This window comes from Bombus fervidus, chromosome 3, assembly GCF_041682495.2.
Source record: "Bombus fervidus isolate BK054 chromosome 3, iyBomFerv1, whole genome shotgun sequence".
Taxonomy (NCBI): domain Eukaryota; kingdom Metazoa; phylum Arthropoda; class Insecta; order Hymenoptera; family Apidae; genus Bombus; species Bombus fervidus.
This window is the reverse complement of record NC_091519.1, coordinates 11,759,070-11,783,745: the sequence shown is the minus strand read 5'-3', so window position 1 is coordinate 11,783,745 and position 24,676 is coordinate 11,759,070. Positions and strand designations below refer to the sequence as shown.

Below are 24,676 nucleotides of genomic sequence, written 5' to 3'. Positions count from 1 at the left end.
GAGCCCTTGAAATGAGCATGATCATCGAGAAGTACAATGATGATCGTGCGTACGCGAGCGAACATTGAAAAAGAAATCGGAGGACATTACAGTGTAAACAGGCAAGGACATTCGGCCCTACGAATCAGGAATGTTAAACTGGTCGTTTGAGATGTCTGAACAGCCAGTTAATAACGTTAAGCAACCGGGTCGTTAGTTTCGACTAGGGATAAGCGATAAAAATGAATCCGAAAGACCTTGCGGAAAGTTGAGCTACGGTTCTGTGCGCTCGACGATGCAACGTGTTCTTTCAAGGTTTTCCAAACGTTGCGGTCGTGGCCGTTCCTTCAACTGTTCGTGTTTATAGGTTCATCCGAAGGATCAACTACGATGACGATAACACATTCCTGAATGTATTATTACTTTGCCAGCGTCGAACTAGACAATTTTGATTTTGTTTTATATCTCGATAAACCAATCAACCGTTTGTCGAAATCAGAACTGGATGAAATTTAGAGGAAAAATATTTGAGACACTGAATGATAGTTTTCTTGGATAATTCAAAGAAAATTGCATTTTAGGTGGGAAGTGAAAGTTCGACAAATGAAACGTTTTTATTTTGGTCGCATATAGTGCGAAATGAAATATTTCAACTTTGCATTCTAACTGTGCATATAGAGCAGAATAATTGTTCAAACACGTCCGATCGGAAGGCACGAATTTATTATATCCAGGGAGGGAAAGGGGAAAGAATAAAAATAAATGACGCAAAAACGTGCAAGCTACATGATATGTGAAATATTTTATATCAATATGTCACCAATATCAGAAATACGAGGTGCAAGAAGAGAGAAGAGAAAACTTCTCCCAGGTACTAACCATTGAGAACAGAGAATTTGTAAAAAAACATCTTGAATTATGTGCAATCAGCCATAAAGGCCAGAACACTATACTTAGACGAATAATAAACTGTACTTTTAAAAGAATATACCTTTATATAAAAATATAAATGTAAACACTAATAACACAACTATACTACACTAAGATAGATAAGTACTAATCGATAAGAAGGAGTTAAGCAATGATATTAACAATATAACGTAGTAACTAAGAGAGAAATAGAAGAATATAATGCGATGTGAGAAATTAGAAATAAGAACCCAACTTACTCCTTACTATAATCTATGAGCCTAAAATACAAATAAATTCATTATTATTATTTTAACTATGCATTTGAAATGTTTCAATGTAGATCGAGGATAGAGATAATATTAAAACGCAAGAAACTATAATATGCGCGAAGTAAATTTACTATGTTTCCAAGTATGACCATTTACGCGCAAAAAAGTGCATCGCTCAAAGCCTTCATCAGCCAGGCTGCTCTACTCTCTCATGGACAGAGAATCGATCTAATGAAGATAAACAAATCTTCCAACGTATAGCAGATCACCGGAATCGACATATAGTACATTGAAAGTAACAGCTTTATAATAAAAGCCGAAAAGAAGGATCGAGAGTAAAATGCCATTACAATGTAAGACGATGGGTCCGTCAATATTAGCAGAACAGGTCCGCCTCGAATAATGTCGCGTTTGTTCATAGCGAGGAAAATATTACACCGGCAGAGAGTGGGGACGGTGCATAAAAGTTGGCGTATCTCGTGGTTCGACATCACTCGATGTGTGTTCGCCAGAGAGTGTTACACAAGGCAACTGGGGGTTTTGTTAGAGTCGTGAAAGTTGCTCCTTAATCGAACATAATCGTCGGTCAACTGTTCCGTTGATTCATCCAACTTCAACGCGAGCTACGAAAGGAAATGTTGCGCCCGTGAGTATCTGTTATATTTCGTACAAGCCTCGACAAAATGATCATCCGATCGCTTAAACTTCAACTTGGACGGTTCTAGCAACTGTTATTGGATTTTCAACCAGCCATCAGCAAGTATTCGCTCTTTTCCTGTAGTTCGTTACAACACTGGTAAATACATAACAGACGTTTGCTCGCTATCTAGGTTTCGTAACGAAAATCCAATCGTATCGTGGTCGAACTTTTCATAATTATCAGATTATGCACTTGTCGACGTGATATGAAATGATATGGTGTATGATCGGAATGCGCTGCTATTTCTGCAGGAATTGTAATTTGGTTTTGAAACAATATTTTCTCCTATTAAATACAAATGCAAAACGAACGTGCACGAGTTAGATTAATTTAGACGTACGTATTTAAGGAAAAGTGAAATTTGTAAATGCTATGGAAAATTTGGTATACGAGCAAAAAGTTGAACAAATTCAGTCTCGAGAAAGTAGAGTAAACCACATGTAATGCATATGTTAGATTACTATAGAATAAGATGATATTTAGTATCGTGAAATTTGCTTTAGAATTAATACCTGTAATAATTTTAAGTTAATAACAAATTAATGAGTGAGATAGATTATTGTATAGGATTATGTAATGTTTATTTACTTTTGTAGATATCTTGTTTCATAATAGTATAATCAAATTCATGTTTCAACTAGGAAATTTCACGTATGCAATATTCGTCAAAAAATACGTGATCGTTTATTTTTGATAATTGCTAGATAACGTCTATTTTATGGAAACATTTTTATCAGTTACATTTAAGCAGTGTAAATATCAAATTTGATTTTATATTCATTTCATATATCTCTTTACATTATTGTACTTTATTATTATTAAACATGAATAAATATAATTTTTTAATGTTCATGGATAGAAGCAAAGCTCGAGATATGTTATAAACATTTTTGAGCAAAATTAATAGAATCTGATAAGCATTTATAGAGGAACGATCAAGTTTCAACAGATTCCAACGCGTGTTGTTTTTTATCATTAGCTTCACAATCAGACAGAAATATAATTACATCCTGTTAATTTTTTTAAACGGATACAGATACGAACGAAACTATTGCACTTGTCTAATTAAACTATCAAGCATAGTATTTCTATAAACTTGAAAACTGTTGCACAATAAATAAAAAGTACGAAACTTTTGATACAATTATCGATATTAGTAATTGATCGTAGTAGCTATTAGTAAATTAAAAAGTTACAAGTTACAGTTCACACACTTCTCTTTTACCATTTCATAATTTTACATCGAATAGAATAAATAGATTTGTATCTTATTATAATTTATAAAATTAACTTTGCGATAAAATAAAGCAACGTTTCATTTGTTTCATTTTACCAAACTTCCTACTGTTATGCAAAGGTATTTATTACCGCTAATAACTTGTAATTTGTGACTTGTAGAGTTTCGCTAATAATATTAATTCGGTTGTACAACGGCCAACTTGGATTATAACATTTTCCTTTACGTGACTAGTCAATCTAAACATTAGAATTCTCACGAATCCTCATGAATCTGTCTGTAACAGTGATAAATTTAGTTAGACGCGTTTGCTTACGTACTTTTAAATAAAGAACAGATTTGTTAGAAGATTTATTCCTTTATTCCTATCGCGTTGTAACATTACACGGTTGGTTGTTAGAAGCAGTTATCTTATTTTAGTCGATTGAAAAATACAAAGACCGCGGATGATTAAAGTACTATGGCCACGCGATATTATAATTTAACGCGCTTACTCTCATGAATGTACTATAGTATCAAAACTCGTTACTTATCTCCTATATGTGTGTAAACTAAATATCGTACAGTATATCTTTTTTATCAAGTTTCTCATTCAATTTCGCTCAATTCTTTTACGTTACTTTGCATATTACACTCGAATGTATATCTTTTAAAACTATTAGGATTAGCTACTCCCTTTATATAATCGTAATAGTCGTGTCTCATTCTCGATGATAGTGATCAGACTGCGGATTTTTATGCGTTTATGAGAAGTTTGAAGATGCAAAAGCGCAGAGAATGCATATAATATGCAAATATGTATAAAATATCCAAAGCTAAATACTTGCTATAATATTTCGCAAATGAAACAAATTTCTATTTCGATTCGATTTTTTCTTCTTTTTTTTTTTTTTTTTATTAGTTATATTCATAAAAATATGAAAGCGCGGTCTATTAAGGATATTTCAAAATATTTTATATAACACAGGTGATATATCCTACTGTACGAGTTAGAGTATTTGTTGTATATCGGTAAATGTAAAGCGTATTTTGAACTCGTTAAAAGCCTTCAGATACTAGTCATAAAATTTCACTATAATGATATCTCGAAGGACGATTTCTACATACTCTTTGGACCATGATCTGTTTTCGATCGTTTCAATGCCTGATAGGAATGCAACAATGTGGCAATTCGTTAGAAGGATACGGACGAACCAAATGAAAAATACTCTAACGAGTCCATAGACGATGTAGACTTTCAAATCGTTGAACCAAACGACTATCCTCGACCTCGTCGCTATTTGAGAATCTAGCGTCGCACATGGCCGAGTATAAAACGAGAAAAATAGATAACAACGTTCCTAAATGATCAATTTATAGCGAAACGTCTTAGACGTGTTTTTCTGTTTCTTTCTCTTCTGTCGACGCATGTTTGAATTAGAGATAATATTATTAGTTTTAGGCGTAAAATTTTCATAATTACGTTGCGAGGAAATACAAAGGCAAGTCAAAAGGTACAGAGAGATTTGAGAAATTAAAACAGTTTAGTATTTCATTTTTCTACGTAAATCCTGCCACAAGTTTAGGTCAAAATATGAAACTACTTTTATCACTATATTTATTATATAATTTCTCATTTTAGCATAGAGTTAAAGATTTAAATTAAAAATAGAATATTAAAAATCTTTTATGTTTGCGAAAACGAGGGCTAGATCGAAATATAAAAATATAAAAATTACACCAGGACTGACGAGCCTCCGAGTACTTGGCTCAAATATTTCATAATTTTATAACGTTCCACACTGTTGTTAGATTCAGAAAAGATCTGCTGTTAGATTTAGAAAAATCCTATCTTTAGATTTTCGACATTCACAAATTATTTATTGAAACGTTCGTTAAAATTGAACGTTACAAAATTTATATAAAATTCGCAGACTATTAGTGGCAACCCTAGTGACGCTGGCATTGGGCATACCAACGTCCCAGGATGTCGACAACGCTGCAGTAGATTCGGAAGCAGATCTGCTAAAGGCCAAACAATTTCTGGAAAATATCAACAACGAACACGCGGAATGGAGCAACAAGTATACGCTGGCCGATTGGGATTACGCGTCGAATTTGACTTCAGAAAATTTAGCAAACAAACTAAACACGTCCACAGAAGCGGCACAGTACTTCAAATCCGCCTGGAAGAAAGTGAACGAGTATCCTTGGAGCGACATTAAGGACCCAAATGTCAGACGACAATTCAAGAAGTTCAGCGTTTTAGGGCGTTCAGCGCTTCCCGAAGATGTAACAATTCAATTATTATCAACCTACAACATATTAACTTTCAAGCACACTGGCTCACGAAAGTATTTGAACGCTCACTATACAAAATTTGCACGAATATATTACGTGTATCGTGCGAATCTTTTTGAAATTTCATTAGTACAACGAGACACGATTATCGTGATTATATTGGTAAAATTGGAAATCGATCAGAAAGTTTGTATAGAAGTTACAAGACATTTATTGCGAACATATATTTGATACAAAAATTAGTATACCGCTTGATTAATAATCTTGAAGATGTAATTAGTTGTAAAAATTATCTCATTAAATATCGTGGATTGTTACTGTAATCGGTAATCGACTGTTTAAATTAATATTATCGTTGGTGATCGTTGCGAAGATTTGCAAAAATTCGTTCGAAATTCTTGCAATATAAAGACGATAGTCGCTTCTCATTGCAGTATCAGCGAAATTTCAAAATGTTTTGTATAAGAAATTTCTGTGAATGTTTAGCCGCTGTATGTATAGCTGAGGAAACTGGAGGTGAAAAGTGCTGGATGATAATTGATTGAACATTTATTACAGAGCTACCAAGAATACGAGAAAATTGTAAGTGACATGGAGAACATCTACAGCACTGCGAAAATCTGCGATTACAAGAACCGAACTAAATGCGATCTCGCTTTGGAACCGGAGCTCACGGAGATTTTGATGAAGAGCCACGATCCGGAGGAATTGAAGTACATTTGGATCGAATGGAGGAAAGCAACTGGTGAAAAGATGAAACCATTGTACGAAAGATACGTTGAACTGAGTAACTTGGCTGCTACATTAAACAATTATTCCGACAACGCGGCTTACTGGCTTAAGGATTACGAGGCTGATGACTTCCCCGAGCAAATTGGTAAGTTAAACATTGAGAGATAATATATTAGTAATACAGCGTATTCTATAAGGAAAAATAAGAAAGAAACATCACATAAGCCATAGATTTACGATTTCATTAAAAAGTTGGAACAAAAATAGAAAATAACGGCATATTGGTTTTTCATACACACTTAATAAAGATTTAATATACATTTAATAGAAATTTAAAGGGGATTTAATATCGTTTCAATATTAAGAGAAATATACAGCTCTAAACGACTTTCTCCTAAATTTATCGTTAGAAACATTTCTACTGTAATTAATATCTCATAAGATTCATTTACAGAAGTAGCGACTTTTGTAAGAAATATTTTTAGGAAGTTTTAATTAGAATATAAATATTTCTGTCGATAATATCAAGTGAAACATCGAATGATGTTTTATAAATGTTCTATAAACACTTTATTGCGGAAAAATACAAATATTTCGTAAGAAGCGTAGAAAGTTTACAAGAGAATATTTAGTAATCGTTTCGAAATTTTTCAACCAGAAAAAGATGATAAAAGGTATCTAGTCCTTAACATAAATACTTGATGAGTTAGAAAATATTTAGAAACAAAATACGTATCGCGTCTCATGCATCTGATGAATCAATATTTTCGTTACATAACGTGATTGTGAAAATGAATATTTCTTTTAATTTTAATATAATACATTATATTTTTCAAGGAAATATACTTCTCTCGTTAAATTCAATCCTTGTCGTTAAAAGACAATATTATTAAAAGTAAAATTAATATATCTCTGCAAAAAGTATTGTGTGCTTAAAAATCGAAAACAAAAGGAAATAAATTCTAATTGTCACTGAATATTAGACTTCCAATGATAAAACCAACAACTATTTCTATTCTATTCGAAGAAACTGTAAAGTCATAAATGGTCTTTACATCAACATATAAGACGTGATATTTCTATTACCAAGTATCTGATAAACTATTTAAATGTATTTATGTAAATACACATAATACATATAACATTTTATTTTATTGAAACGCTTACTAGCTTAATAATCATCTTGCTTCCAAAACGAAAACATTTTTTCTTTGACTTCAATAATACTTATTAAAATAGAAGTGCAAAAATGTTTCAGTAACACTGTTTAACATCTAATTTTCAACATAAATCCGAATAAAAATTACTGAAATGATACATTCATTTGTAATAAAATATTTTCAGAGGCACTCTGGCAACAACTGAAACCTCTCTATTTGCAATTGCACGCATACGTTCGCCGAGAACTTCGGAAAAAATACGGTGAGGATATCATTTCGAAAGATGGTCCCATCCCAGCACATTTATTGGGCAATATGTGGGCGCAAACTTGGGCGAACGTCGCAGAGTTCGCTATTCCATATCCGGGAAAACAAATGCCAGATGTCACCAATGCAATGATTAAACAAGGTTTGATTAGCATTTAGACGTCAATTAATAACATACATATACATACATATAGTACAATTTATTTCGTAAAGAAAATATTGGCAACAGAAATTGTATAACTCGCTCTCTATAACGTTAGAATCTGTAATTTCATATTAATTATGAATGTATAAACAAATTTATTGTGCTATATTCTAATTTATATGAATTCGTTTCGTTGCCCGGCGTACATTATGCTGGTGTTTAATATTATGTTTGTAAATTTTACATTTAAATATAAAATCTCTGATCCTGATTGTACAAAATTTTTTGAAACATTTTTAAATGTTTACTTTATAATTCTGAGGAGTTATTCAAAGGTCGCTAATTTATTTTTATATTTCGATTTTGTAGTCAATATGTAGAGATCAAATTAAGAACAAAAAATCCACAAATATTAACAACACAGGAGGAATATTATGTCAATGTAGGATATAAAGAATACAATAATATTAATTATTATAGAGGACTAAAATCCTTAAAAGATTAATAGACAATATGTTTAAAAAAAACTTCTCGTATGATGATCAAAATAATGGTAAATACTAATGCATAAATAGTAATATACAAAAAATGTCTGTAAAATAGGAAGCTATAGTATAGTGTATGTTTAATTATAAGTATAATATACGTCTGAAGTAATAATAGATATATCAATTAATAACATACACCTTAAAATATTTAGAGATCATTTGATAATTAAAAAAAATAATATTTAGAAATTACTTCTAGTATCTAAAAGCTACTATACCAACATTTCATATAGATTCAATGTTATTATATCTAACGTATCTTTTCAGTTTTTGATATACAATTTTTCTTCAAATACGAGATATTTTTCATTATGTTGATCAATGTACCAAGCTTAGAAGTTAGAAGTCAAACTTACAGACAGATTCCTGTATTCTTTATATAATCGTTCCCTCAGGATACAACGCAACAACTATTTTCCGTGTTGCTGAAGATTTCTTCACCTCGATCAATCTCACCGCAATGCCAGATCTGTTCTGGGAACGATCGATATTAGAAAAGCCAAAGGATCGCGAACTGATCTGTCACGCGAGCGCTTGGGACTTCTATGATGGCAAGGACTTTAGAATTAAACAGTGTACCAGAGTTAACATGGAAGATCTGTTGACCGCGCATCACGAGATGGGTCACGTGGAATATTTTTTGCAATACAAAAATCAACCCAGCATTTTCAAAGAGGGTGCGAATCCTGGATTCCATGAAGCTGTTGGAGACGTTATATCGCTTAGCGCATCTACACCGAGTCACCTGAAAACCATTAAGTAAATATTATTAATTATACATACTTTACAAAATTTTAATTTATATATTTTGAACTTCAAACTTTGATTAGTCCACCTATAAAATGTATATAATGAATTCAAATACTGAAATAATTTGTATACATTTAATTTAATAAGGTATTAATGCAACTACAAATATGTGCAATTTCTTTAGTAGGGATGTCTTTACATAAATTAATTTCTTGTATCATAGTGTATAGATATAAAAATTTGATAATTATATATAATGAATATTAATAATTTTAATTAATATGAATATTATTAATATGAATATTATATAATGGAAATACATTTTATTATATTTTAGATTATTGGATGATGATTCAACTGACATGGAGGCCAATATCAATCACCTTTTCCTGAAAGGCCTTGAAAAAATTGTCTTCTTACCATTTGCATATATGATGGACAAGTGGCGCTGGAATGTATTCCAGGGACGAGTCACACCAGATAATTATAATTGTAACTGGTTAGTACTGTTTCTGAGTTATTAATATATAAATTACAATAATTAAAATTTGGAAAGATTACAAAGAAAATGAGATAAACAAAAAATTGCAAATTGATATAAAATGATTTTATAATGCTGATGTATTCTTTTTAACTTGTAATTCATAAATTTTTAATTATTAATAATTAGGTGGGATCTTGCTGAAGATTTTCAAGGTATTGAACCACCAGTGGATCGATCAGAAGATGATTTTGACCCTGGTGCGAAATATCATATAATAGCAGATGTTGAGTATTTGAGATATTTCGTAAGCTTTGTGGTGCAATTCCAATTCCATAAAGCACTTTGTACAGAAGCAAAACAATACGATCCACAAAATCCAAATTCAAAACTACTACATGAATGTGATATTTATAATAACAAAGCAGCAGGAAACTTATTAAAGTAAGTTTCCACTTATCCAATTTTATAATTCACTTGATATAAAATGACTATAGAATTTATGGAAATTTATTATTGGAATATAGATCCATGTTGGAACTGGGAGCCTCGAAACCTTGGCAAGATGCAATGGAAAAAATTACAGGCCAGAAAAACATGGACTCTGCTGGACTCTTGGAATACTTTAAACCACTGACAGATTGGCTCACAGAAGAAAACAAGAAAACTAATGAATATATTGGATGGAAACCTAGAGCAAGACGTATGTATTCTTACAATAAAATATGATTCATGTATATAATACAATACAATTCAATTTAAATACAACTACACTACACAAAATACACAACTACACAAATACAACAAGACAAAAATGTGTAGTAATTTATCAAAATTTATTTGCTCCAGAATGTGTACAAACCAGATCAGAACTTGCAGCTGTTGAAACAACTGAAGCATTAGAATAAAAAATACATTCTTCTGAATAGTACCTCATTGAATACTCCAAAAAAATTATTTGTCCGTTTTGACAAAAAAGACGCATCAAATAATAGTTTATGGCATTATTTCTTGCGGAATAAAAGACAAAAATATGTAAGTATTCAGTGATAAATAAGTACATTACGAAATCGTAAATTCTTACTTTTTCCAAATAAAAATCACATTCCAATTTTACGATGTTTGTGTTATTTTGCTTTCCCCCGTCCTCTTCCACGTTTATTAGACTTATCATTACTATTTTTGCCTTTCTTCTCAGTTTTATCAGTATTTTTACCCTTTGATTCAATATTCTTGTTTGTACCAGCTTTCTTTGCCTGAAATGCGTTATAATCAATAAATAATATCGTAATTATAAACATATAATTTCAATAATGAAAACTATTTTCCAATAAACCTTAATCATCTTATCTGCATCAATGTTATCATCATTTTGATCAGAGTCAATTTCTTCTTCCTCCTCTTCTAAGAAACCTTCTTCTTGTATACTTGACGTTACTTTTTTCTTTGATGTTGCACTCACTATATAAGGTAGAGCCACGGAATTTTTATTATATGCTCTTGTAAAAGCAGCTTTCACCTATAAGATGAGTTTTTATTATACTTTTCTATACATCACTATGTCAAAATGATTAAAAATCATCTAGAATTTATAACATACCTTACTATCTATAATTTGAAATGGATCACGATCACCAGGCCATAGAGAAATTTCTACCAATGAATCTAGATCTTCCCTATTAACAATAAAAAATAATAAAGTTTAATGCTAAAAATTAATAATACAATAAACACTAATTTTTATATAACTGATCTTAATGAAATATTAACCTGAGTAAATGATACTTGTTCATAACATCAATTGCTGCATCTACATTTTCAATACCTCCAACTGCTAAAGGTCTGAGAATAGTATTTCTAAGAGGTCTAATGTAGTCCAAGTTTATAGCTTCCTTACTCGCACCCGTAGCCAAACGTGCATGTGAAGTGATTTCCTGCATTAAGCTATAAATCATATCATTAAAAACTTCATATACAAAATATAATAATAAATGAAAAAACTAATAATTATGATATTACCGATTAAGTTTACCAGTTTTTGAATTACGTCCAAGCCAAGCTGGAAAATTAATTTGGCCACCAATGTGACCAGACATTGCTGTTCCAGGTATTACAGAAGAATAATAAGCTTGTATTGGTAAAAGAGACCAAGCATTATTACTTCTTATGGATTTTTCAACTACATCTCCTAATGCTATACTTTCAGCACTTTCTGCTACCCTCCCTAACAATTCATTTCTATATAAAAATATAAAAATAACGTTAAATACAAGCAATGCTAAAATCAATATAAAGAATGAGGCATTTAATTAATATTGATTTTTTTTTTTAATATTCCATAGATAACAACTTCTTGTTAAGTAAATTTAATTCTTTTTATAATATAATTCATTTTCTTGCATATCTTTTTATAATTTCTGGTATGTAAGACAACAGACTCTAAATTACGTAATCCACTTTGCGCATATAGAAGAAAAAGAGAATAAATACATTATTTTACTGAAATACATACTTTGGCACTTGAGGTATAACCATTAAGTAATTTTCTTGTACAAATAATGGTGCTATATTGTAATCATGGAAAAATAAGTTACTCTTGTCACTTATACTCATATGTTTATGTTCTTCTGCGGAAAATACTTTTTTTACAACATCCCAAGGACCTAGTCTCAAATCCTTATTTATATGTTTCTTTTCATTTTTTTCCTGAGAACCAGTTTGTCCAACAAATAATGCCAAATGATTTATAACTTGACGAATATCCTGATTAGTTGATTCAATTAAACGATCGAGATCTTCATTCGAAATTTGAATATTTTCTTTAAAACACATAGATTTCATTGCACCCTGCATGAAAAGAAAGAAATCAAATAATGTGAATAACCATTAAACATATTTGAATTCAGTATTGTTTTACCCTAATTTGTTCCAATCTAGGTTTTGGAAATCGAAGGTCAAATGTATAATTAGAAAGCGTTCTCATTTTAGGATTATTTCGATCATTGCAAATACAAACAATAGGTATATCAGTTGATTTGATCAAATTAATTAATTCCTGTAGACCACCGCGATCCTCGTTACCAGCCATTCCATCTACTTCATCCATTAACAATACGTGTTTTGATGATGGTTTGCTTTTAACATCTATAATATAGAGTATTTAAAAATAACAATGTAATTTTGTTTAAATTTTTAAACTTGATATTTTTAGCGCATTTAATTATACTTTAATAGTGTATTCTATTAATTATACTTACAAAAATGCGTTCTACAAGAATACATTCAAAGTAATAAATACTAATAATATATATGCAATAATAACTAAAATTAACTAATCCATAATCCTTTTCTCCACTAAAAAACATCTCAAATAATTACTCACTGAAGGTCAATTATTTGTTTATTAGGTTTTTGTGAACACCAGCATGTAATTTAAAGTATATAAGGATATTTCTATATTCCATACAATAAAGATCATCTTTTTAATCAACATCTATTTTGTAGTCTAAAGCTTTAAATTATTTGTTGAAATAAAATATTTATAGATTTACATTTTTTCATTAGTATAATTAGTAAAATACAGATTAATAAGAATTAATTAATTATTTCAAACTAACTTAAAAAATATGTTAATAAATAGATATACCTTTAAAATAATTTTTTATTGTGGTATTAGATAAAAGTTCTGATACTTCCTCTTGCAGAAGTTTTTTGCTTCTGGTATCTGATGCATTAAATTCTATAAGATCAAAACCTAATTCATTACAGACAACTTGGACAGTTGTGGTTTTTCCAATTCCAGGAGGACCAGATAACAAAGCAGCTTTGAAAAAAGCTCCATTATCATCTTTTGCCCAAGGACCTAACAAACAAGATTAGTAAAGGTATAAATTGTATTAAGCATATACCAGAAATATTTTACACATGAAGAATAAAATAGTTACTAGGTCTTGTATATTTCACTTGACCACTTTGATTTTTATGCCAATTCATTAACCAAGCATATATTTTCTTAGCATTACTTTTGTCCCCTTGTTGCCCCAAAATTTGTTTCATAGTTCTTGGCCTATATTTTTCAACCAATGCCTGCACTGGTGTGTTGCCACTTATCTAAAAAAAAAATTTAAACAATATAAAACTGATAAAAAACTGACTAATATTATTATTATTATTATACTTTTTATTATTTCTTACATCTTGTAAAGTATTTGTTTGTATTTTTATATCTTTCACATCAATTGTCTCTTTTTTATCCTGTACAAGCGATTCTTTATGTTCATTCTGTTTCTTTTCAATTGAAGATTTTATTTTTTCATCTTTATTATAAAGTTTTTGTTTTAATAAGTCCTCCATTTCTTTTTTACTACTCTCGCTTTTATGTGGTGAATGTATTTTTGCTGCTTTTTTCGTTTCCTCGTTTACAGTAATTTTTTTCTTCTTTGGTGTTGATTCTTCGCTAGATTCTGCAGTTTTTCTCTTTGCTCTTTCTTTTGATTTTGTACGAGGTTGTGTTGCATTATCACTTTGACCTGCAGGCTTTGTACGTATCAGCTCAAGCAAATCATCTTCTGATATTTTCTTTATGTTTAAGTTGGTAGCCTAAAGAATTTATAATATACAATATAATAAGTCTAAATAAGATTTAAATATATATTGTTAATCAATATTACCTTTGACAGTTTTGCAGGACCAGCTTGGTCACCTACTATAACATAGTCAGTCTTCTTTGAAATTTGATGTAAAATTCGTCCACCATATTGTTTAATAAGTTCTTCAGCTTCCTCTCTTTCTAAAGAATCCAAAACGCCAGTTATTACAAAACTTAATCCTGTTAGGCATTGTTCAGCACCCTGAAATTTAGACATTTTTTTATTTTTTACATTTCTTTACATTTTTCTACAAGCAATATTCCTCACTTATTACATACAACAGGGATTTCTTTTGAGCCTGGATTTCTGGCTCCTCCTCTTTGAAGATATTGCTGATACATTGCAGCATTTTGTTTTTTCTTTTCAATCCTTTCCTCATATACATCAGAAGTGTCTATCTTTTTGGGAGAAGTTTCCTTTTCTTCTTTCAGATATTCTACTTCCATCTTAGAAATATCAGATGAAGTTTTAGAAGATTTCTTTGTGTGTTTAAATTTGCTACTATTTTCAGAACCCTTATGCTTAATGTCCTCGTCTGAAATATTATTAGAATGTTTTTTATTCTTTGGTTCATGTTTTTTATTACCCTTTTCTTGATTTGTTTTATCAGGTCTCGTTTTCTTTTTAACATCCTCTTTATCTTTAATGGGTGTCTTTTCTTTATTTTCAGTATTGCTTTCATGTAAATTTGTATCTATAAATACAAACAATTAGTATATTAACACAATATATTAATAAGTTTGGCATATTGTTTATTACAACTTGTTGATTAATTGATACCTTCATTAGCTTTAATCTCTGTTAAATATCTCTGCTCAATATCAGATGTATCTAACTGACGTAAAGTAGCTTCAAAATCATCATCATTATGACCTTCAGCCTCCTGTAATATTTAATAAAATATATATATAATCACTTTGCAACATTATTTAAATATTGTATATTACCTTCTTTTGTAACTTTTTAGATATCTTAGGTGCTTCTTCAGCTTTCTATAATATTTAATAAAATTAATATGTATATAATTACTTTATATTATCATTCAAATATTATAAAGGATGATAAGAAGAAGAATTCAGAAGTTTTAGGAAAATGAAGAGAAAAGTCCTAATAAATATAAATGGAAAAATTAATATTTTCGAAGTTATAAAAAATTTTCATTTCAATTAAAACAAATGACCTGCTTGCTTTGAGAACTATTATGCTGCATGAAAATAATGAATTATTTTATTATAATATAATAAAATAAGTGTTTGATTACAAAAGATTTCTACACCCTGTTCCTTCCATATACATGTTTGACAACATTATATTAGAGAATTGGTACTCTATTCCTAGACATACTTTAACTATTTCATTGGTAAAATTTTGTACTTTCTGACAGAATAGGTAATTTATTGTTTTTATGTAGTATGTTAGCAAGTTACTTGCTTTAACCAAGACAAAGAATTATATTGTAACATTAAAAATAATTTTTTGGCCTATATTTATTACAACTCTTTTCTTTTATTTGACAGGTATTGTCTTTTCTAAAAATTTTGAATCCTTTTCTTATTATCTTCCATATGTATTACCTGCTTTAATGACTGTCTAGGTATCTTAGCTGCTTCTTGTCTGCTTACTGGATTTTTACCAAACATATCAGCAGGAGAGATGATTTTGATATCCTCATCGGAATCAGATTTAATAGTTTTCTTCTCCAATAACTTTGTCTTCTACAACAACCAGAATATATTACATTATATTTGTCAAAACAAATACCACAATATCCCCATTTTAAAAGTAAAGACTAAGATTTGAAACTTTAATAACTTAAGTTACGATAAACAATTATATTAAAACCTTGGGCCGTTTACGTGGCGATTGGGATTTGTCCTCATCTTCGTCAGACGAAATAATAATTCGTTTTTTGGTAGCTTTCGCTGGAGCGACATTGGAATTTGTTTTAATAGTTTGAAAATAGGATCGTATATCCTAAAATGAAATAACAAAATATTGAGTTATAAAATCTGAATTCTAATTTCAATAAGTATGTAGTCCTAAAATGTAGATACACTGATGAAAACAAATGTAGTTAACCTCGATTATTAGTTTTTAATAGAAAATTTCAAAACTTACCCTTGGCATGTTTCAAACGTACTTTAATTCGATAGAGACGCAATATTTAGATCAACTAAACGATATTTTATACGAGAAAAATAAACAGATAATATAATTAAAAGTACACTGGTTTAATAAATGACGGATCAACGCGTGCTTTTACGATACATGCTGTTATAGTATTGGTATGTTGGCATCATAATTTTGAACTTTAGTAACGAATCTAAATCTACTTATAATCTCTGTTATATAAAACATAAAAAGATATATAAAATCTAACCTAGTGAGAAAAATATGAATCAATTAATGTTAATATTGTCATAAAGAAGTTTCATTCATATATTATAACATTGCAAGGCGGTTGTTTAATTGACATAAGATTGTAGGTAATGCCGTAATGCGACGTAAGATCGCATGTACAAAACTGTCAAATTCGAGATGGCACCACGAGTAGGGAACAACACGTGTTTAAAGAATTCCCTGAATTCTTTTGAATGTTTAATACATGGTCTACGTAAAAAAATAGTGCATGTTTTACAATAGTTTGAAATTTATTTATTTGATATCAATATTTATAAATAAGCTTATACTATAGATAACATATATTGAACAAGAGGAAATAAAATATAACCTTCACAATGGTAAAAGAACAATTCAGAGAAACAGACGTAGCTCGCAAAATGTATGTAAATTATTTTAATTTGTTTTTCTAATAGATTTTTTATTATTATTTCCATTATTTTTAATATTAAGTGCTTTTAGAAAAATATATACATTTGATAATATGAATAACTGAATTTCTTGTTAAATTATTTATCTTTGTACTTATCTAATTGATTAGATCTTTTGGTTAATGGAAAAAGTTAATAATAAAACTGTAATGCTTATCATATGTAACTGATATCTATTATTCTTTACCTACTTTATTCATTCATTTTTTATAATTAATTAGCTCTCATGTATCATTCGGAGTGGACAGTCGCCACAACATGGAAAGGCAAGCCCATATACATGTTGTGGCTAAAAATTTATATAATCAGGATGTTGAACATACTCCAGTTCCATATGGAGTTCTTGATAGGAAAATGGTAATTAAAATATAAGAACATTTTTTTTCATATGTCAATGCTTTCTTTATAAGTAATTGTTAATGTTAATTTATAGGGTACTTGTAATAATACTACCAATTGTATATCATGTGGTAAATCTTTAAGCGAATGTATTGGACACTTTGGCTACATTGATTTAGAACTGCCTGTTTTTCATGTTGGTTATTTTAGATCTATCATTGGTATTCTTCAAACTATTTGTAAAGTAATTTATCATTTATTTTATTTAACTTCAAATTAGTTAATAACAATGATAATAATTGTAATATTTTACTTCATAGAATTGTTCTCGTGTTATGCTATCTGAAGCAGACAAAAAGCATTATTTAGCCAGAGTATTAAATCCTAATTTGGGATATTTAACACGTAAAGCATTACGTAAACAAATTCTGGATAAAGCTAAGAAAACTACAGTTTGTCAACATTGTCAAGATCTTAATGGAACTGTTAAAAAGGCTGGTTTACTTAAAATAGTTCATGAAAAGTATAAAGGGAAAAAGAAAGTAGATGCTATTGTTCAACAAAAGTTAGCAGAATATAACAATGTGCTTGAGGATAATAAAGCATTAGAAGGAGTACTTCAAAGTGGTTTGATTAATGTATTAAATCCTTTGGAGGTAAAAAATAAAGTTCATTTATAATATTTTTTTCTATCTCTTTTTGTAAAATTCTGTATTACAGAAACTATGTCATATTTTAAGGTACAAAGCATTTTGGAAAAAATACCAGAAAATGATATTCCTTTATTATTGATGAATTCAGAGTTTGCATTACCAAAAGACTTAATATTGACAAGAATTCCTGTGCCACCAATTTGTATTAGACCTAGTGTAGTGTCTGATTTAAAAGCTGGTACAACAGAAGATCATTTAACAATGAAATTATCAGAAATAGTATTTATCAATGATGTTATTCAGAAACATAGACAAAGTGGAGCTAAAGTACAAATGTACAATGAAGATTGGGAATTTCTACAATTGCATTGTGCCCTTTATATAAATAGTGAAGTGTCTGGTATACCCCTTAATATGCAAGTATGTTATAAAGAATTATTGAATCCTTTGCGTACTTTAATATTTTAATGATAAATTATTGAACTATTTTAGCCAAAAAAATCTGGTAGAGGATTGGTTCAAAGATTAAAAGGAAAACAGGGTCGTTTTAGAGGAAATTTATCTGGTAAACGTGTAGATTTTTCTAGTCGTACTGTTATTTCACCAGATCCTAATCTGAGGATTGAGCAAGTAAGATTTCATTTAAATAAATTGTTTCAAACATTTAAATAATATATATATTTAATAATAAAATTGAATCATATATATATTTTACATTTTTTATTAGGTTGGTGTACCTATTCATGTTGCCAAAGTTTTAACATATCCTGAAAGAGTAAATCCATCAAACATAGAACTAATGCGAAAACTTGTAAGGAATGGTCCAGATATACATCCAGGTGCAAATTTCATACAACAAGGGAAAACACAATTTAAAAAATTTTTAAAATATGGTAACCGACAAAAAATTGCTCAAGATTTACAGGTAATTTCACGTATATAAAATATTTTTATGTACTTTATACGTACAAAATAATTAGTCATAATTAGCCTAAATATTATAGTGTATAGTGGAATATGGTATATTAATGGGAAGCTTAGAAATAGAGGACTTCAACTAAGAGGGTCTCAACTATTGCAAACCTATTTAGAAAATACAGACTGAGATGTATAAATCCGACGCTGGTAATATTGTTCCTTATCGTGAATGTCTTTTTGCCAGAGAAATTGGTATATGTGTATCATTAGTATGTCAGTTACCAGAATGAGTCGATATTGGCTTGGATTAGATAAGGATAGAGCCGCCGTTAGGCTGTCGTTTGTATTAGGGCCAAGTTAAAACATTTTAGACTATATTTACTAAATGGGATATTTGCAGTAGATGTTGACCGGCATATTATAATGCAGCAAAATAATTATATACATTTTGTTCAATAGTACGGTGATATCGTCGAAAGGCATCTGAGAGACGATGATGTAGTATTATTCAACAGACAACCGTCGTTGCATAAATTAAGTATCATGGCACATAAAGCAAAAGTATTAGATCACAGAACATTTAGATTTAATGAGTGTGTTTGTACACCATATAATGCCGATTTTGACGGGGACGAAATGAATTTACACCTTCCTCAAACTGAAGAAGCAAGAGCAGAAGCTTTAATTTTAATGGGGGTAATATGCAAATGTTATATTAAACTCTTAAGCAGGGAAAGAATTTTTGCAAATTCCCGCTTAAGGGGTGATTTATATTATGTCCCATATTAACGTATATATTGTGATACATAATACATATTATATATATACTATTATATATACCATTATATACATAATATATAATATAATAAACACTATTATATATATATATATTAGTATTATAATAATGATATTATCATTTACTTGCTTATAGAATAAATCAAATTTAGTTACACCTCGCAATGGAGAACTTTTAATAGCTGCAACACAAGATTTCATTACTGGGGGATATCTGTTGACACAAAAGGACATGTTTTTAAATAAAGCTCAAGCAAGTCAACTAGCTGGTTGTCTTTTAGCAGGACCTGATATTGCCATGTCTATAAATCTTCCTGAACCAGCTATTTTAAAGCCAAGTATGTTATGGACGGGGAAACAAATCTTTAGTTTAATTTTAAAACCTAATAGTACTTGTAATATTAAAGCTAATTTAAAAACAAAAGGAAGAGCTTATACTAGTAACCAGGAATTATGTATTAATGATTCTTGTACGTATAATTTTGTAGTATAATTTGTTACTCTCCTTAAAATTGCAGGAAAATAATAAAAGTGATGAATTACAGATGTTATTATCCGGAATTCAGAATTATTAGCAGGAACCATGGATAAATCGACTTTAGGTTCAGGATCAAAGCAGAATATATTTTATATTCTATTACGCGACTGGGGTCAAGATATTGCAACAATAGCTATGTGGCGACTAGCAAGAATGGCAAGTTTCTTTCTTATGAATAGAGGTTTTTCTATTGGTATTGGAGATGTTACACCAGGACAAGGACTTCTTAAAGCCAAAGAAAAGCTCTTAAATGCCGGGTAAATGTACATTTTTTTTTTGTAAATTATTAAATATCATGAATGAAAGTATCTACGAATAATGTAGATTTGTTTTTTAACTATGATTTAGGTATTCTAAATGTACAGAATACATTTGTCAAATGGAAGAAGGACGTCTTGTATGCCAACCTGGCTGTTCAGAGGAAGAAACATTAGAAGCAATGATATTGAAAGAACTTTCAGTAATTCGTGATCATGCTGGTAAAGCATGTTTAAAAGAACTTCATCCAAGTAACAGTCCATTAATTATGGCATTGTCTGGCAGTAAAGGAAGCTTTATCAATATTTCTCAAATGATTGGTATGCTGGTCTATATACATATGTATATACATATACAAAGGATATTTTGTTATGTAATATTTTCATTCTAATTAGCGTGTGTGGGACAACAAGCTATTAGCGGTCATAGAGTTCCAAATGGATTTGAAGACAGAGCTCTACCACACTTTGAAAGACATTCAAAAATCCCTGCAGCTAAGGGTTTCGTAGAAAATTCATTCTATTCTGGTCTAACACCAACGGAATTTTTCTTCCACACTATGGGTGGAAGAGAAGGTCTTGTCGATACAGCAGTTAAAACTGCAGAGACTGGTTACATGCAACGACGACTAGTTAAGAGTTTAGAAGATCTGTGCCTTCATTATGATATGACAGTTCGTAATTCAATGGGAGATATTATACAAATATTGTATGGTGGCGATGGTCTAGATCCTACATACATGGAAGGTAAGATATTATTTATAATATCGATCACAAAGTAATCAAACAATTACTTTAATAGGAAAAGATTGCCCAGTGGATTATAAGAGAGTATTGGATCATGTAACAGCTAAGTCGCCATGTAAAAATGAAGAACCACTAGATGGTCCTGATCTAATTAAAGCTACAAATGAATTACTAGGTTCCAAAGATTGTGAATGTCTCAGTGAAGAATTTAAACAAGAATTATCGTAAGTATTAAGTATAACTACTGAAAATAAGATATTAAATATTATTTATTTCTGCAGCACATTCCTTAAAGGTGTAGCACGTAAAATAATACACCTACGACATAATGCTCCATCAAATATACCTGTAATTTTCCAACTCGAACGACTCACAGTTTCTCAATTAGTTGAATTTATTCATACCTGTAAAGAAAAATATATGAAAGCAAGAATAGAACCAGGTACCGCTGTAGGTGCACTTGCCGCACAAAGTATTGGAGAACCGGGTACACAAATGACATTAAAAACATTTCACTTCGCCGGTGTAGCATCTATGAATATTACTCAGGGTGTACCGCGTATTAAAGAAATCATTAATGCAAATCCTAAGATTAGTACTCCAATCATCTCAGCAGCTTTAGTAAGTTCTACATTTAAATGCATTATAATGCATCTCAATAGCTATGTGTGCGAAAAAATAAACATGTTATGTTTTATTTATTGATTCATTTACTAGGAAAATGACGTAGATCCGGAATATGCTAGAAGAGTAAAAGGCAGGATTGAAAAAACTACTTTAGGAGAAGTGACAGAATATATTGAAGAAGTTTATTTACCCGATGATTGCTTCTTATTGTTCAAGATAGATATTGATAGAATAAAATTATTGAAGTTAGAAGTAGATGTTAACTCCATACGTTATTCGTAAGTATACAGATTTATGTTTGCAACATAAAATAAAATATATTTTTTGTTAATAAAAAATTACATAAGTATACATTTAATTAACTGACAACTAAATAATTAAATTAATAAATGATAATTTATGCAGGATCTGTACATCAAAATTAAGACTGAATCCAAAATTAGTAAATGTTAGAGGAGATTCTATTATCACTGTGCATCCAAGCAAAAGCAAATACAGCATAAATTACGCTCTCACACAACTTAAAGAAATAATTCCAAATATTGTTATAAAGGTAAAATGGGAAAATATACATATTAATATACTCATTATGAATAAATATACTTTCATAATTTTTAAACTGTGTATGTTTTTTTATGATTATACAATTTATAGGGTTTACCATCAGTTTCTAGAGCTGTAATTCATAACGATGATTCAAGTGGTAAAACAAAGTATAAATTGTTTGTAGAAGGAAACAATATGCGAGAAGTAATGGCAACTCTTGGCGTTTTGGGCAGAAAAACAACTTCAAACAATACTATTGAGGTAAATATAAAATTCACTTTTATTTACTTAGCCATTATATAAATATGATGTTTTAGGTTTTCAAAACTTTAGGCATTGAGGCTGCAAGAGCAACTATAATGACAGAAATCAAATTGGTGATGGAAAATCATGGAATGAGTATTGATCGAAGACATCCAATGCTTGTAGCAGATTTAATGACTAGTAGAGGAGAAGTGCTAGGTATTACAAGACAAGGCTTAGCTAAAATGAAGGAATCTGTCTTAAATTTAGCTTCGGTAAAATGTTATATATATTTATACTTTTTTAATATTATATTTAAATATATATTATGTACATATACAAAAATACTAATAGATAATTATTTAACAGTTTGAAAAAACATCTGATCATCTATTTGATGCAGCTTATTATGGTCAAAAAGATGTTATTTGTGGTGTGTCTGAATCAATCATAATGGGTATTCCAGTTCCTGTAGGAACAGGAATTTTCAAATTACTTCACAAATATCCTTTTCAAATTCATTTCTTCAAATTTAAAGAGACTAGTCAACTTACAATTTTAAATATTTGTTACATTTTTAATATATTATTTTCCTTATTAATAAAATACAGCTGACAAAGATGAACCAATAATGAGGGAGTTGATATTTGATGATTTACAATTCAAGAAAACTACAAAAACTACAAAAAAATTGTAAAATAACTGTTATATATTTTATAGCAAAATATTTAATGTATGTAAATAAAAATATATATATATTAATGGAACTCCTACATTTTTTATATTTAGTAATTTATTTCATTTAAAACTTATGTTTAAAATAAAAATGTACTTTTAAATATAGATATATATATGTATAGTTGTATGTAATATATGTAAGTATAGTTGCTAAGAAACATGTTTGATCCATATTTGTTGTACATTAAATTACCATAACGCAATATATCTAGGATGAATCAACGATATTAGGTACGGTGACGAGTTTAGAATTTTAATATTTTCTTCATGAATAAAATTGTATAAGATATACTACATTTCATTTAGCAAATCATCTTTTGATCAAACGCGAGAAAAAAATATCGGAATGGTAAATGAAACAAAATTTTGGGATGAAATTCGAAAAGACCTACCACGATATAAAAAGAGAAAACCCAGAGTTGTTCCTGCTTTCACCATTCAAGCTTTACAGGTAACACTTCAATATTCTAAATGTTATATTTATGTGAACTGATACTTATCTATAATATATTTAGGAAAATACTATAGTTGAAAAACCTCCTCGATATGAATTGTATAAACCTCAACCACCTAAACCATCAACTTTTCGAAAATTCTATGAATGGGGTGTATTTCCAGTTGCATTGGAAAAGGATAAATATGGGACAAAACTTAGCTGGAAAGTTAACATCGAGGATTTAGACTTTCATCATTATTTACCGTTATTTTTTGATGGGTTAACGGAAACTGAACAACCGATTAAGTTTATAGTAGAACAGGGAATATCTGACATGTTAGAACATGGTGGTCCTAAAATTTTACCTGTTGTGCCACAATTAATAATTCCTATTAAAAGTGATTTTTCATTTTATTCTAGATAAATAATTTTACGAACTGTATAAAATTGTGTTTATACGATTTTATAAATTCTTGTTTATTGTAGAAGCCTTAAATACAAAAATGCCAGAAATTATGTGTACAACACTGAGAGCTCTTCAAAATCTTGTACGTTCTACAGATTGTGTTGGAGAAGCTTTAGTACCATATTTTAGACAAATCTTACCAGTGCTTAATTTATTAAAAGATAGAAATGGTAAGATTTTAATCTACATTTGTAATTTTATGTAAAAATGATAAAAATTAAATTTGACATTCCAGTGAATCTTGGAGAAGGTATCGACTACTCACAACAAAAAGGTGAAAACGTCGCAGATATAATACAAGAAACTCTCGAATTACTAGAAATATATGGAGGTGAAGATGCTTTTATAAATATTAAATATATGATTCCTACGTACGAATCTTGTATGATGAATTAGTAATGATTTTAAACTGTAAAACTCTAAAACTATAAAA

General features: G+C 29.6%; 4 protein-coding genes across 4 annotated transcripts; 3 read left to right on the top strand and 1 right to left on the bottom strand.

Moving 5' to 3' along the window:
* Window positions 1-1,643: 1,643 nt before the first annotated feature.
* LOC139985656 (angiotensin-converting enzyme-like) lies at window positions 1,644-10,576 on the top strand. The gene is made up of 9 exons (XM_072000250.1): window positions 1,644-1,806; window positions 5,011-5,368; window positions 5,936-6,254; window positions 7,454-7,678; window positions 8,625-8,988; window positions 9,317-9,478; window positions 9,650-9,904; window positions 9,988-10,163; window positions 10,310-10,576. Exons 1-9 carry the CDS (start codon window positions 1,796-1,798, stop codon window positions 10,366-10,368), a joined length of 1,929 nt encoding a protein of 642 aa, XP_071856351.1. The 5' UTR covers window positions 1,644-1,795; the 3' UTR covers window positions 10,369-10,576.
* On the bottom strand, window positions 8,882-16,541 carry Gnf1 (germ line transcription factor 1). The gene is made up of 18 exons (XM_072000248.1): window positions 16,228-16,541; window positions 15,952-16,083; window positions 15,684-15,824; window positions 15,057-15,101; window positions 14,890-14,992; window positions 14,388-14,803; window positions 14,131-14,310; window positions 13,655-14,059; window positions 13,405-13,570; window positions 13,107-13,322; window positions 12,378-12,604; window positions 11,973-12,307; window positions 11,480-11,698; window positions 11,231-11,404; window positions 11,061-11,136; window positions 10,797-10,979; window positions 10,545-10,716; window positions 8,882-8,974 (listed from the first exon to the last, which is right to left on the bottom strand). Exons 1-17 carry the CDS (start codon window positions 16,234-16,236, stop codon window positions 10,588-10,590), a joined length of 3,156 nt encoding a protein of 1,051 aa, XP_071856349.1. The 5' UTR covers window positions 16,237-16,541; the 3' UTR covers window positions 8,882-8,974; window positions 10,545-10,587.
* Window positions 16,542-16,635: 94 nt separating this feature from the next.
* On the top strand, window positions 16,636-23,446 carry LOC139985653 (DNA-directed RNA polymerase III subunit RPC1-like). The gene is made up of 20 exons (XM_072000247.1): window positions 16,636-16,891; window positions 17,162-17,297; window positions 17,374-17,523; window positions 17,600-17,935; window positions 18,020-18,352; window positions 18,425-18,562; window positions 18,660-18,857; window positions 19,310-19,546; window positions 19,782-20,115; window positions 20,191-20,440; window positions 20,532-20,761; window positions 20,837-21,187; window positions 21,243-21,411; window positions 21,469-21,808; window positions 21,905-22,092; window positions 22,220-22,367; window positions 22,469-22,621; window positions 22,678-22,878; window positions 22,973-23,107; window positions 23,214-23,446. The coding sequence occupies exons 1-20, from the start codon at window positions 16,848-16,850 to the stop codon at window positions 23,298-23,300; spliced, it is 4,158 nt and encodes a 1,385-aa protein (XP_071856348.1). The 5' UTR covers window positions 16,636-16,847; the 3' UTR covers window positions 23,301-23,446.
* Window positions 23,447-23,591: 145 nt separating this feature from the next.
* On the top strand, window positions 23,592-24,657 carry LOC139985658 (parkin coregulated gene protein homolog). The gene is made up of 4 exons (XM_072000251.1): window positions 23,592-23,792; window positions 23,857-24,175; window positions 24,264-24,413; window positions 24,479-24,657. The coding sequence occupies exons 1-4, from the start codon at window positions 23,688-23,690 to the stop codon at window positions 24,637-24,639; spliced, it is 735 nt and encodes a 244-aa protein (XP_071856352.1). The 5' UTR covers window positions 23,592-23,687; the 3' UTR covers window positions 24,640-24,657.
* Window positions 24,658-24,676: the final 19 nt, after the last annotated feature.